General features: G+C 32.0%; 1 protein-coding gene and 1 long non-coding RNA gene across 2 annotated transcripts; both read left to right on the top strand.

The window, feature by feature from the left end:
- The first annotated feature begins 930 nt into the window (after positions 1–930).
- Positions 931–2687, top strand: LOC119634472. Its single transcript, XM_038028686.1, has 2 exons — positions 931–1033; positions 2362–2687. The coding sequence occupies exons 1-2, from the start codon at positions 931–933 to the stop codon at positions 2685–2687; spliced, it is 429 nt and encodes a 142-aa protein (XP_037884614.1).
- A 2530-nt stretch (positions 2688–5217) lies between these two features.
- On the top strand, positions 5218–8233 carry LOC119634986. Its single transcript, XR_005247005.1, has 3 exons — positions 5218–5441; positions 5723–5965; positions 6107–8233. It is a non-coding gene; the product is annotated as an uncharacterized LOC119634986 (long non-coding RNA).
- The last annotated feature ends 5259 nt before the right edge of the window (positions 8234–13492 follow it).

The raw sequence follows: 13492 nt of genomic DNA, 5'->3' as shown, positions 1-13492 counted from the left end.
GCGCACATCTTTAAAATAAACAATGCCAAGTCTGTTTTCATTCTGAGTCGGATTATATTTATTCTTTTATTTATACTCATCAACATCAACACTTGAAATTGGTATGCGATTCTATATATAGAAGATATACAGGATATATTCTTAAGCAACGTTAGCTCTCTCTATGTCCCTCTCTATGTCCCTTTGAACCATCACCGAAAACGAGCATTTATTTTCTGCTCATTAGGATTTTTTCTTAAATTTAAAAAATATTCCGTTAGAGAGACTATAAGAATTTTTAGAATATTTCATATCGATTGTTAGTTTTTCTTGTACTCAATTCTTTCCCCCGTAAAAATAATGCTCACGGAACGGAGAGACTTTGAATCATTTAAGCTCTCGGCCAGTTAAGGAATTTCTTGGAAATCCTTCGTAAGGATAGTTGCAGTAGAAAATCGTCTGAATTCATTTAGGAAACCGTATGAAAATTAAAAATAAATAGATTCTCTTCCCGCTGGAAGAGATTGAAGAAAGAAGAGAAAAATTTCATCCTGCAAAATAAGATATTTCGATATTTCGAGAAATGTCTAAAAAAAAAAATCTCATTAGAAGTTATTATCTGGAAATATTTACCAGAAATACGAATTAAAAAATTTATATTCGATCTATAACGGACTTCCGACACCCATTATTTCATGATTTTTAATGCAGTAATAGAATATCGAAATTTTTAATATTTACCATGTGCCCTAATTGCATTGGTATTATATATGTGGATTCAGAAAGAGCTTTTTGCACCTATATGCAAACTTTAGCTATGGGAGTGAACAAGACTTATAAGTGACGATGAGTTTTAGTTCTTCGCTGTTAATTTATTAGGAGGTTGCAAAAATTTTGATCATTTTTTCATTTGAAAAAGACATTTATTTTGGAAAATATATTTTTGGCAACATGACGCTGTCATGTCGGACATTGTACGCCACCAAATCCGAATCATATCTTAATTCGAAATATGTAACAGAGGACTCTTTACTGAGCTCTATCAAGAAATATGGTAAGGATCTTTGCTAGATAAATTCGAATTAGTCTTCACACCCTTGGGCGAATGTAGTCCATATAGTTTGGTGAATTCAAAAGCTTATCTGCGTATGAAGCTCTGCGTATGATACGATTTAAGAGATGTTCTTGCTTGAGTGCGTGAATTAAAAAGTTTTGCTACAAGATCCTAATCTTTCTGCGAGAACTTTTTACTGAGCTCTATCAACGGATATGGTAAGGACCTTTGCTCGATAAATTCGAATTTAATTTTACACTCTTGGGCAAATTTGGTCCGTACAGTTTGATGAATTTTAAAAGCTTGTCTGCCTATGAAGCTCTAGTGGATATGATTTCAGAGATTTTCTTGCTTGAGTGCGTGAATTGAAAAGTTTTGCGACAAGATCCTAATTATTTCAAACAGATAGTTATTAAATAACTGATATCGTATTCAAGTGGAAAGCTGGAGCGAAGAGGAGAGAGCGAAGAAATAGGAATGGTAATGAGAAATTTTTTCTTTTAATGACAAAATCAATTTTTTTTTTTTTCTTTACCCATAGTCATCATAAAATGAATAAGGTAAAATGAGTGCTAATGCCCTGGCAATGTATTCTATTGTCTAAGTAATTAAAATTTTTATTTAACACTGTTGAGCAATTGAACGACTCATGTGTGTAACACGATGATGATGGTGATGTGCTTGAACAAGAGCTGCATCAAATTGATTTTGTTGCATTTCTCTCTGTTTATGTCATTCAACGCTTCGCTATTTTATGATCTTTTCATTTATTTGGATAAAGTTTACTCATTTTACTGTAGCAAAGACAAATATATATATATATATATATATATACATATATATGTATATATTGAAACGTGAATAGAATAATAAGTCAATGCCAGCGCAAGCATAAGAGTCTTTAAGTTGGGATTTCTTTCTTAAATTAAAATACATTTTTTATGAAAAAAGAAGAAGACAATTTTAGAAAATAGTTAATCTTTCAAAATTTACATATCTGAATAATTTGATGATTCAGTTTCAGAAAGAAGAAAAAACTTACAGAATTTCATATTTAACAAGAAACGTAAATGAATTTTTCTGTTTTTTTTTTTTTTGTTTTTTTTTTGTTTGTTTTTTTTTTTAAGAGATCACATTTAACATGCAGTTCAGATGAATGCGATAAAGTGACAATAAAGCGACAAGCACTCTAGTATAAATAAAACTGTAAGATTTTGAAATTTTGCAATTTGCGCAATAGCAACACTTCTAAACGGTGCTTTGTGTTCATAGTTAAAGAAAAAAAAAAAAAAAAACCAATTAAATTAAGAAAATCATGCAATTGTTTAATAATAAATTCATAATTGTATTAATTTTAATTGTATTTTGTAAATTAAGTGACAGTTTATTTTTTCCAATTGTAAAAGATTTCAAGCATAAATTATTTGGTCCATATGGACGAGAATCTGATTATAATCAATACAATACCCAATACGGATATCCTTATGGAAGTTCTTATCGCAATTCACCAACAACACAATATTATCCGAACAACAGTGGTACTAAGCGCGGTGGCCGAACATATTCGGATATAGCTCGTGTAGTAAATGGTAATCCGTACGCTTTTGTTGGCAGTCGACCATATCCGAGTCAACCATTTTGGCCGCAAGGATAAATATAAAGTTTTTGTTAAGAAATCCCTCTATCAATATATATATATATACATATATAGACATATAGCTTAAAATTTTAATATTAAATTTTCAAATGTTTAGTAATAAAGAATAAACTTGATTTTTGAAGCGAGTTTTTTAAAACTATAATCTCTTAAATGTTGCTCTTCGCTTGTTAATTTTAATTTGTTTTTTTTTTTTTTTTACGTTATATCAGACGGGAAAGATTTCTATTTTAATGTTATTCGAGGTAACTAACGAATATGTACGAAGGCGTTGCCTTCGGTACTCGATTTTATTTGATGCTAAGCCAGTCATTTTTTTCAATTTTAGTTACAAATCATCTTAAAAACAAATGTTGTTAATGTAACGATGTCGGTCAGGATAGCATCTTCTGTACGTTGAGACATTAGGGTATATGTGGATGTGATTGTCAATTATCCCAATCCATTCCGATGCGATTTTTCAACATGCCATAGTACATTTTTCTTCTCTTTTTTACTCGAGATACATTAAAACCTATCTACAAACGACCTATCTTGTCGTGTACCGCAAATAATGGTCAGATGCAGTTGATTTATGTATATATCGGTTTTTCATTAATTCATTTAACTAATTAATAATTAATTATTATTAATTAAACATTAATTAAATATTAATTAATTAATAATTAATTAATTTTTCATTAAATAAATATAATTTATTTATTATTAGGTGCTTATTAAAAGAAATTGGTGCAATATTTATTACTCAAAATATTAATTACATATTAATTTATTAATTAATAATTAAGTTTTCATTAAATGGTTTTAGGTAATTATTGAAAGAAATTCGTGCAATATATATTATCACTCAAAGTATTTTTCATCACTTTGTACAATTTTTTCCCAACTTTCTGACAATATCGTGTCGAAACAATGATATTAATAGTGGTAGCGATTCAAATATCGACCCATTTTTGCACTTCTTCATCCTTTCGAAACCTAATGGCAGCGAAGTCATGCTGCCTCGATTCAAACATATGGTAATTAAATGGCGTTATTTCAGGTGAGTACGCTAGGTGCAGCAGAACTTTCCGTTCGAGCTGCAACCGCATATCGTTGACAACTCTTACGATGTTGGGTCGACCCTTGTCAAGCAAGCGAATGACTTTGCATATGTTAGCCGCTAATTTTTGCGACAGCACATCGTTCAATTGTCATCGGTAGACATCTGCAGCAACAATTTTATCCCGCTTTAGCAGCTCGTAATATACTAGGCCTGGCTAATTCCACCATATGCACAGTAAAGCTTTGCCATCATGAATATTCGGCTTCGGTGTCGATGGGGATGGCTCTCCTGGATTAACTCAAAATTTTTTTCGCTTGGGATTGCCGCAGTAGATCCGCTTTTTATCGCCAGTCACATCAGGCTACAGAAAACTGTATTCTTTCCCCCGGGTTTCGATTACTTTTCGTATAGTAAGTAAGCTCTAACTCTATGCGACTATTTGGATGAATTTTTTATACCCATTCATAACTAAAAAAAAATTAGTTTGATTTCAATTCCCTATAAAAAGAGATGGGCATGGACAATTTTTGCCATTTATCTACAGGCACTGTAGGATCATCAACTTTACATATACTCTACATATCTTCTGAACTTTTCTTCTGAGTATTGCAGTCGCTGTGACGAACTAAGTATAATCTCGGTGATGGGTATAAAACTAACATACAGGGTTTACTTACTCCTCTTACTAAACTTGCCCAGATCAAGCTTAAAACTTGAAGTGAAGCATTCACAAGAGTCAAAAGCTTAAAGAAATTTAGTAGAAAAAAAATTTAAAGTAATCTTTTCCGCAGCTTAAAGCCTAATAGGAAGTTTGTCAGCTGAACTTTTAATTATCGAAACAAGCAATGAGTGAGACCTTGATAACCCAGATAACCTTGAGCAAGTATTATTGGATATTTGGTAGATTTATTACTATTACTATTACTATTTTAAAGCTTAGTAAGGACCAGTCACATGGTCAAACGATGGAGAGTTAAAGAGAAACACTTTGCTTTGATTACAAATTCATGATGGGTATCTAAGATTCGTCTTACGCTGAAGATTATTTTTAATTTTGTTTTTCTTGTCTCTATGTTTTTTGTATGCTTTTTACTTTAGATAAGATACAACGTAAGATACTTATGACAAACACAATGCACGCATATAACGGAATAGTAGGAGAATAACAAAAGAGAAGCAATGCCGACAATTAGTATTCAATTTTTCGGAAAGTATACAATATAAGCGAATAAGAATTATGTGAAATGAAATGAAATTTTCTAATTGTTTACGAACAGATGATTAGATTAGTAATTGTTAAAAATTGTTAAATGTGTGTGTTTACGGGAATAGAAAAATAAAATTGAATTTTTTCTTATTTTACAACCTATAAGAACAGGTTCATATATCTTTAATCTGTATTTTTATTTTTGTGCTTTTTTTTTTTTTTTTTTTTTTTTAATCACTTGTTATCCCTTTCTCGCAAACAGCTGTTATAAAAAAAAAATCTATTCACAATAGCTATTTGTTAGTTAATAATTTGATAAAATTTTTACTCTCATTATAATATTGTGAATAACACAAGCTATCTGCGGTATATTGATGTATAGTGGTCTCTTTTCAACCTTTTACTTTTAAAAGTGCATTCGTTTAAAGGCGGCTTTGTATCTTTTGGATCGCCTAGAAGTTGACGTTCACTTTTGCATCTGTATTATGTATATTGTCAAGTGAGTAAAGCATGAGCATAGACGCATAGCACGCGCTACAATGCGTTGTTTGCATATATGTGTGTAGTGAAAGATTTTCTTATTGTCAAAAAGAATAAAACAAAAAAAAAAATAAATAAAAGAATAAAAATAAATGAAAACGAGAATATATCTGTGTAAATATATACATATATATATATACGTATATATATAAACAAATATAAACTGAATCATCATCATCATCATCATGTAAACAAATTTCGTTTTTTTTTTTTTAAATGTTTTTTTTAATCGTTTAATAGCAAACAATTACAACAATAATCGTCTCTGAAATTCGATTTTTTAATTACGTTCGCTTTCGTTCTGCTTTACGCCTTCTTCACCAACCAACACAACAACGGTTAGTTTATTCGTTTCGCTAAGTTAACTTATTTAAGTTACAAGCCCATCGCCAGTGTGTATATAGTGTGCGCGTGTATTTATCTATATTAGGCATTCAATGCCACAGATCCTTACAAAAGCCACATAGCATTACCCCAGCAAGTGTAAGTGTGTGTAAATTAAGATAAATATAATACAAAAAAAAAAAAAAAATAAAAAAAAAAAAATAATAAGAAAGAAAGAAAGAAAAATTTATCAATGTATACGAATATCGAAAAAATAAATATTTCTTTTTCAAAATGAAGATATGAAGAATTTTTCTTAAATTCTATATGCTTTAATTAATCAGAGAGTAATAAAAAGGAATAATAAAAAAAAAAAAAAAAAAAAAAAAAAAAAAAAAAAAAAAAAAAAAAATATTAAAAAAGTGGTTGCATTGAAGTTAAGAAGACGAAAAAAGAAAACGCGACACAATAAGGGTGTTTTCGATAATGCTTCACATCACGACAGTGTAGCAAATTTTCAAAAAAAAAAAAAAAAAAAAGAAGTAAGCAAATTGCTGCTACAACCACCGAGCATACAAGGCAAACTTGCAATGTGACAACTGCAAGAAGATATATAACAACAACAACAATAACATACAACAAGCAATAACGGCAAACATCTGATTACATTCAAGAAAACAATCATTTTTACATGCAACGCTATACATATAATCAACGAAATACATCGCAATTATTGGAAAAAGATGTTTTCTTCTGGGTTTCATTTAATGTAAGTTTTTAATTACCTCTGACGTATGCGTATGGGTGTGAATTCAAAATGAGCATACCGCTCGTAGATGTAGATTGCGGCGACTGTGTTATATACGCACGAAGTGCATGACAGTAGAAAAGTTCTCAGATATCGGTTAATTGGAAACGTCATTACTGATATTTATCACTTATCACTTAAAGCCATCAATTCGCATTTTATGCTACTCAAGCAAGGGGAGTGGGTGACATGCACAAGCTTAGGAATTGCGTCCCGAACATATTTCGAATAACTTTTATTCATTTCCTCTATACTGACCGCTAAACCGTTGCGTGGTTTCTTCGAAATGATATCAAGAGAAAGTAGACAACCGCAACAACGAAAGCTTAGGAACCTGTCTTCGAGTTTATTCGCACTGAGATCGAGGGAAAGTAAACAATTGCGAACAATGTTCGGCTTTCATGAAAAAAGTTCGCAATTTCAATAAAAATGAAGGGTTAGAACTCTATCCACAGACATCTTAGACCAGCTTATCGTCAAAAAAGAAACATTCATGACACAATGCCTGCCATGAGTCTATCCTTAAATATTCTTCACAAGACGAATATAGTTTTCATGGAAAAAGTTGAACGAAGAGTTGTTCAGATCAGACAAATTATCAAGCATTAACAGAACGATGTCCACTTGCTTTGTCTCTCCTTAAAACTCCTAACTTAATACAAAGTTGCCTTGTCCCGCTTGTTGGTACAGGTTATATTATGTTTCTGCGTGAAGCGGTTTATGAGCAGTGGTTGAAAAGATCCGATCCAAAACTTTTTCAATAGCGTTCGTTCTTCGATGAAAATACATCGGTCTGCCCAATTTCATCAAAATATCTTAAAAAATTTAGGGAACTGTACACCAATTGAACATCAAAAAACAAAAAAAGTATGGACGGATATCAGAAGCATGAACGAACAGATAATCCTAGTGAAGGATTTGGAATAGGCCCATCGTGTACATACGTACATACATACAATTGAGCACAACAACGCGTTTTCATCTAGGGGTACACGCTATTGACCACTATTTGGATAGCATCTTCTCGATCAGTTCCCATATAATCTTGTGTTTTGAAATTTTACATGACTAACTGTATTAAACCAAGTGGTGTATTACATTTAAAGGCGCCCCTTGGCTAATTACAAACATTTTAGTTGTCTTTCACTAAAGTTGCCACTTAAACTTTGCCACTTGCCACTTTGTGTTTAAAAAACTGCCTGGTTGAGTAGCAAGCCGAAGACGCTGAAGCCCAGCCTATGAGCACAGTTTGCTATGAATTTACTTGAACCCACACCACCCACACATATACACAGTCTTTCCCACCTATAACCATAGTACTTTTTCTACGTCTTGAATCTCATTTTTGGAATTCGGTTTTTATTTATTAGCTGACGAACATGAAATGCATACACTTAACGTAAAATTGTTTATAACAAATCTTTAGAGAAACATCAAGTATGCGAGAACGACATAGTTTCGAAAAATGGATATGCATAACTGAGCAAGTGCACATGTACTTATGCGTTAATAAAATTTAATGCACTCCTTTCATTCGTTGACCAAGTTTTATCCTTTGCACTTTTCACTCTGAATTTTACATACCACGGTTTTATTTTTTTTTAGTATCGAAATTTTGAATATCGCGATGTTTTTTTTTTTTCGAAAGAAGTTTTGTAGATCGCAATTTATTTCTAAATATAAACTAAGACGAATAGAATTCTTTAATTAGAGCAAAAGCATTAATGTGTGAGTTATATCCGCTGTTAATAATGAAGTATCAAACTATTTTAGGAATAATTAGTTTCAGCTTTTTTCATCGATATTCGCTAATGCTAAAACAGATGGACGTTCGTGGTCAAATCGAGAGAAAAGAATGTGTAGGTGTTGATGATCTTTGATGCATATTTCTTTATCAATTAAATTATATTTAGCCATTTTTCGTCCCCCAAATCTTATTTACCTCCTTTCCCATGTCTAAAACAATTAAAATAATTATTTGGTTGAGCCCGAATTTTTTATACCCATCACCGTGATCCTAACAAGAGTAAAAGAACATGCTCTATAATATGAGCTGGCCCTGGCTGATTTCTTTCATTTTCAAAATAAAAGTTTTTGTTATATAGGCGTGGGGGCGTTGTAGGCTGGCCCTTAGATCCATATCCTTTTGAAAATTTGTGCGTTTACCACAAATACTATACAGTTGCACACAGACGGATGGACAGACTAGCAGACGGGCATGTTTAAGCGCACTCCAAATTTAAAATTGGACAGGAATTTGTATACTTTATGGGATTTTTGAAGCTTGTTTGTGCGCATTATAAAGGTATTGAAAAAATAATTAAATTTTGATACACCATAATATCGGGTAGGTGTGGTGAATTGTTTCCATTTTTGTGCACAAATTCGACAGCATCGGCTATAGAGTATGCGTTCAAAATTTCGAACATATATCTGCCTTAGTTTGCGAGTAATGAGCAAAAAAGCATTTTGAAAAACAGAGTTGCTCTCAGTTTGCATGGTATTGTGGGCGTGTCTTTCACCGATTTGGCTCATTTTCAGTGCCAACTTCCCTTGCAAGAATTTCCAATGTGTCTGCCAAATTTGAAATTGATGGCTTAATTTTTGCTGCCAGGAGAATATTTACAACAGATATTATACAGACGGACAGCCGGACAGCCGGACATGCTTGAATCGTTTTAAAATATGATGCTGATCAAGAATGTATACATTCTCTGTGTTTGTCTCTGATGCTTACTATTGGATGTTGCAAACGTTTTGACAAAACGAGTACATCGCTGATCGTTCGGTGATGGATAAAAAATGAGCAGCTAAGTAGTAGTTGCGTTAAATCACGACACTCTATCCAACAGACGGCAATTTAATATTTCAATTATTTAATGGAAAAATCTTAGACTTCGCTTAATTATCTTTATAGCCTAAGGTTAAGGCGTGAAAATGTACTAATTTTATTGCTTTGTGCTTTCCCCATACATGTCTAATGTACACTAACAATTAACAGCAATTTAATATTTTTAAATTTTAAGTTTTTTTTCGAAATTTTTGCGGTTCTATTTTTGTTGTTGTTGTCGTTGTTGTTGTTGTTATGTATTTGACTCACGCAATAACTTTTAAACTTTTAATCTATGAAAATAAAGTAAAAATTTACCTAATGTTTTAATTTTTGACTTAAGAAGCTGAACAGATAGTCAGAGACTACCAGGAATGAAAGACAAAAAAAAAAACAAAACGACAAAAGCGCAATCAAAAGAAAATGTTAAATTGAACTTTCGAAAAACTTGCAACTTATCAAAAATAAACTTTCATCTATATATTCTGAAGTTTTTACACCTGGTTATCTCACATAAAAAGAAGCAAAATTAGTATACTTTCGTTAGTTGTTGTTAAAGGTTTAACACAAAAAAATCAAGTTTTAAAGTCAATAACATTTGTGATGCAAGATTAAGGTAAACATTCGCTTTTTCATTTCCCACTTGAAAATATTTTGAATTGAAATAGAAAGTATTGAAATCTGTGCACGCAAGTGAATGGTTTAGCTATTATCTTATAAATCATACGCCCACTTTAGATATAATAGTTTAGTCTTAATGTCTTAACAACAACAACCATTACGTCAGGAAGAAAGTCAAATGAAAATGATGATGAAAAAAAAAAAAATGATTTGAAAAGCCGCCATAGAATGTAAAAATTTGTTACAAGAAAATATTTTTGAACGTAACGTAACAACACACCTACAAAAGAACAAGAATGTTGGAAATAAATTTTTTCTTATTTATACCCTACGCCATATATGTGAGTATAGTGAGTTGAACTATGAATTAAGTAAATTTGCGCGCTTACGTTGACAACATCCAGTAGCGGTAAAGATAGGCGAACTTTCAACTACACGAACTGATTCCATATCATTCTCTGAATCGATTTAAGCTTGTCTCTGTCGGTCCATCAACATTTCCGTGTTAAACGTACAGGTCGCACAGGTTTCTTTCCTTTTTCAAGTCGTAGAGTCAAAGGTGCATCTTACTGAGTATATATAATCTGATAATTTTCCTTTTCGGTCTTTTGTGCAACGCATAGTAAGTATGTGTTTGTACGCCCTCACTGTCTGTCTAAATTTAGAACTTTAGGATCTTTTATTAGTTTTCAGTGTCAAGCTTAAGGGCCATTTTAAGAGAATTGAAGGCTGTAAGAGGCGGTCGCGCGCATCATTGCTGAGCTAGCTAGTTCGGAAGATCAAGTTATTGTCTCTTGAACACTCCACAGACAGTTACAATTAAAAGAAATGCATCTGCTTTAGCTTAATAAGAATAGACGGTCGGAGTTGGGCTAATCTGCACCATGCCCTACACATGTTCTCCTTCGGGCCGCGATTTTTAATTGGCGACTTCTATACAATGGCTTCATTTAAAGAATTCATTTTCCTAAATTCATATGACAGATATGGGAAAATTTTTTAAACTGTCTCTCTAAACCCCCTCTAACCCCTCCTGCAAAAGGTAAGCTTTTACATTACACGAAAGCTCCTTTTCTAATACCTTATGATAACGATTTGATATGAAAATTAGGTGTACCAAGGTTACACTTATCAAGATATTTTTTTTGAAATTCACTCTTCTCTTAAGGGCTTTGGTAGTTTGATTGGTAACAAAAAAATCTTACTTTTTGTATAGTTTTTATGAAGCGAAATACATCTTAAGATGAATAATAAAAAAACTTTGGACAAGAAAACCAATTTGACTATACTTGGGACCACAGCAGTTTAAGTCTAAGCTCCCCTATAAGATTTCCCCTAAATGAAATAAAGTTTTTATACTAAATAAAGAATTATATTAATGTAGTGATGTAGAGTAATTTCAAGGTCATTCTTACTACAACTAGTAATGGGAATTTTCACTTGACTTTATATTCTACACAGCTGAAAATACATACACAAGTCATAAATCAGGCGTCGGAGAAAATCTCATTGGTCGATAACAGTGTTAATTAACACCGCATTTTTATGAACATGAAAGTATGAAATAAATGAAAGCAACAAATTTACATATATATATTTTTTAATTACGTAATATGCTTTGAAGATGAGCTTTACATTGAGAAGTGAGCACACAAGCGTATGCCTCTAGCAAAAAATTTAAAGTTTAACATGAGATCGATCGAAGTACTTGTGCAGCGAATGCTGATATGAAATTTATTCAAATTTTTTATACCGTACCGAGGATATTTCAGTACTAGTACCAAAAATCCTTAAAATTATTCTTAAGATCATAACATTCTATCGCTTTGTGTTCAACTTTACTCTTCCTTCCATTTCTGGATCCACAAGTCATGTAAGAGAAAGAAAGACAAAGCTGTCGACTAATTTATCACAAAACGGAATGTGAAACCACCCATGCAAGATTTATTGGATCGCATTACTATTTTTAATGCGTTATATGTACATACACACATATATATATATATATATATATACATATATTGCTAAATAGATAATTGTGCATGTTTTCTTGCTGATGTCGGCATTTGTGAGATGATATCTCTTAACGGTAGATATATGAACGATAAAAACAGTATTACCTCACGCACATCTCAAAGAAGCAGAAAAGCTTTTAAACGAACACCTGACACCCGACATGGTGAGCAAAGAAACAAATATTCGTTGCGGATGACTATATCAAGGCGAAGCCATACTTTATGGATGAATCCTCGGAACGATACGCCACAAATGGCAAAGGTCATATTAAATTTGGCAAATTTTGGAGCGATTCGTATAAATTTGTAAGAAATATCTATAAAAAGTTTTAGATCCATATCTTGTTTGGTATATCGCAGCTAATTAATTATATGGCGATTTTGTCTATTTTGGGCGTGTTGTTTGCTGTGTCCCTGCAGCTTTAGATGGTCTTGGTAAATTTCCCATTATTGTGGACATGGCTGCAGGTAAATCGCACCCATTTTCAAACTAAGTAAGTAAAGGTAACATTTTTTGCTATGGCTTGCATTTGAAATAAATGACAGACATAGATGGTCCGATAGCGGAACGAACGATGTTATATTAACTAACAACTATTTTACGCTTTTATAAAGTAAATGAGTGCGTGCTACAAACAAGAACATAGCCCTAAATACACATTATTTTCCCATGAAAGGTAGCAAAATAATGACGAAAATTTTTCTTAATTAAAATTGTGTCGGTAGGTTGATTACGACCATTCTTGCACAGTAGCAGAACTATATAAGAACAAGTTTCGGTGAATTTTTATACTGAATTTCAAGACTTTCCCGCCATCCTCATCCCTATTTGCTTGATGATATCACTTTTTTCTATGAAGAATTTCTTCTTATCCCATTTGTGAACGGATGAATTTATGTTCAAATCTCTTTAATTTAATTTTAAGTTTTTTTTATATCCATATAAACGCTAACGTTGCACATATCCTTTATCAGGTAAGCTAAGAAGCAGGTACGTAGTTTAAACCTCTCCTTGGTTTATTTTTTTTGTATGCTGTGCTGGATAGCGATGTATGTTGCGATGTGTGTAACTATACTTTTTTAATTTTAAAAGTCAGCTAACCGTTCGGTATAACTTTTCTAGGATCTTGCATCGGTAAATAATTTCTGCAAATTTTTTAAAAGAATATTTTGGATGGCAACAAAGTATTGTATCGCCTTTGAATCGACGCTAACTATAAAATTGAAATGCTTCATGGGTAAATGTCGGTTAGGTAAATAGGCAAAAAGTTAATATTTAATATATGATTTTTCCTCTGCATTTATGTATTACAAACGGAATGCTCGAATAAATGTAACTCAGTCCTCTCTATCTTCTACGTGATGATGGTTATAATGAAGTGTATAAAAAAAATAAAAAATAAAAAAAAAAA

The sequence above is a fragment of the Glossina fuscipes genome, unplaced genomic scaffold, assembly GCF_014805625.2.
Source record: "Glossina fuscipes isolate IAEA_lab_2018 unplaced genomic scaffold, Yale_Gfus_2 3, whole genome shotgun sequence".
NCBI classification, from domain to species: Eukaryota; Metazoa; Arthropoda; class Insecta; order Diptera; family Glossinidae; genus Glossina; species Glossina fuscipes.
This window is presented reverse-complemented; position numbering and strand designations above follow the sequence as displayed.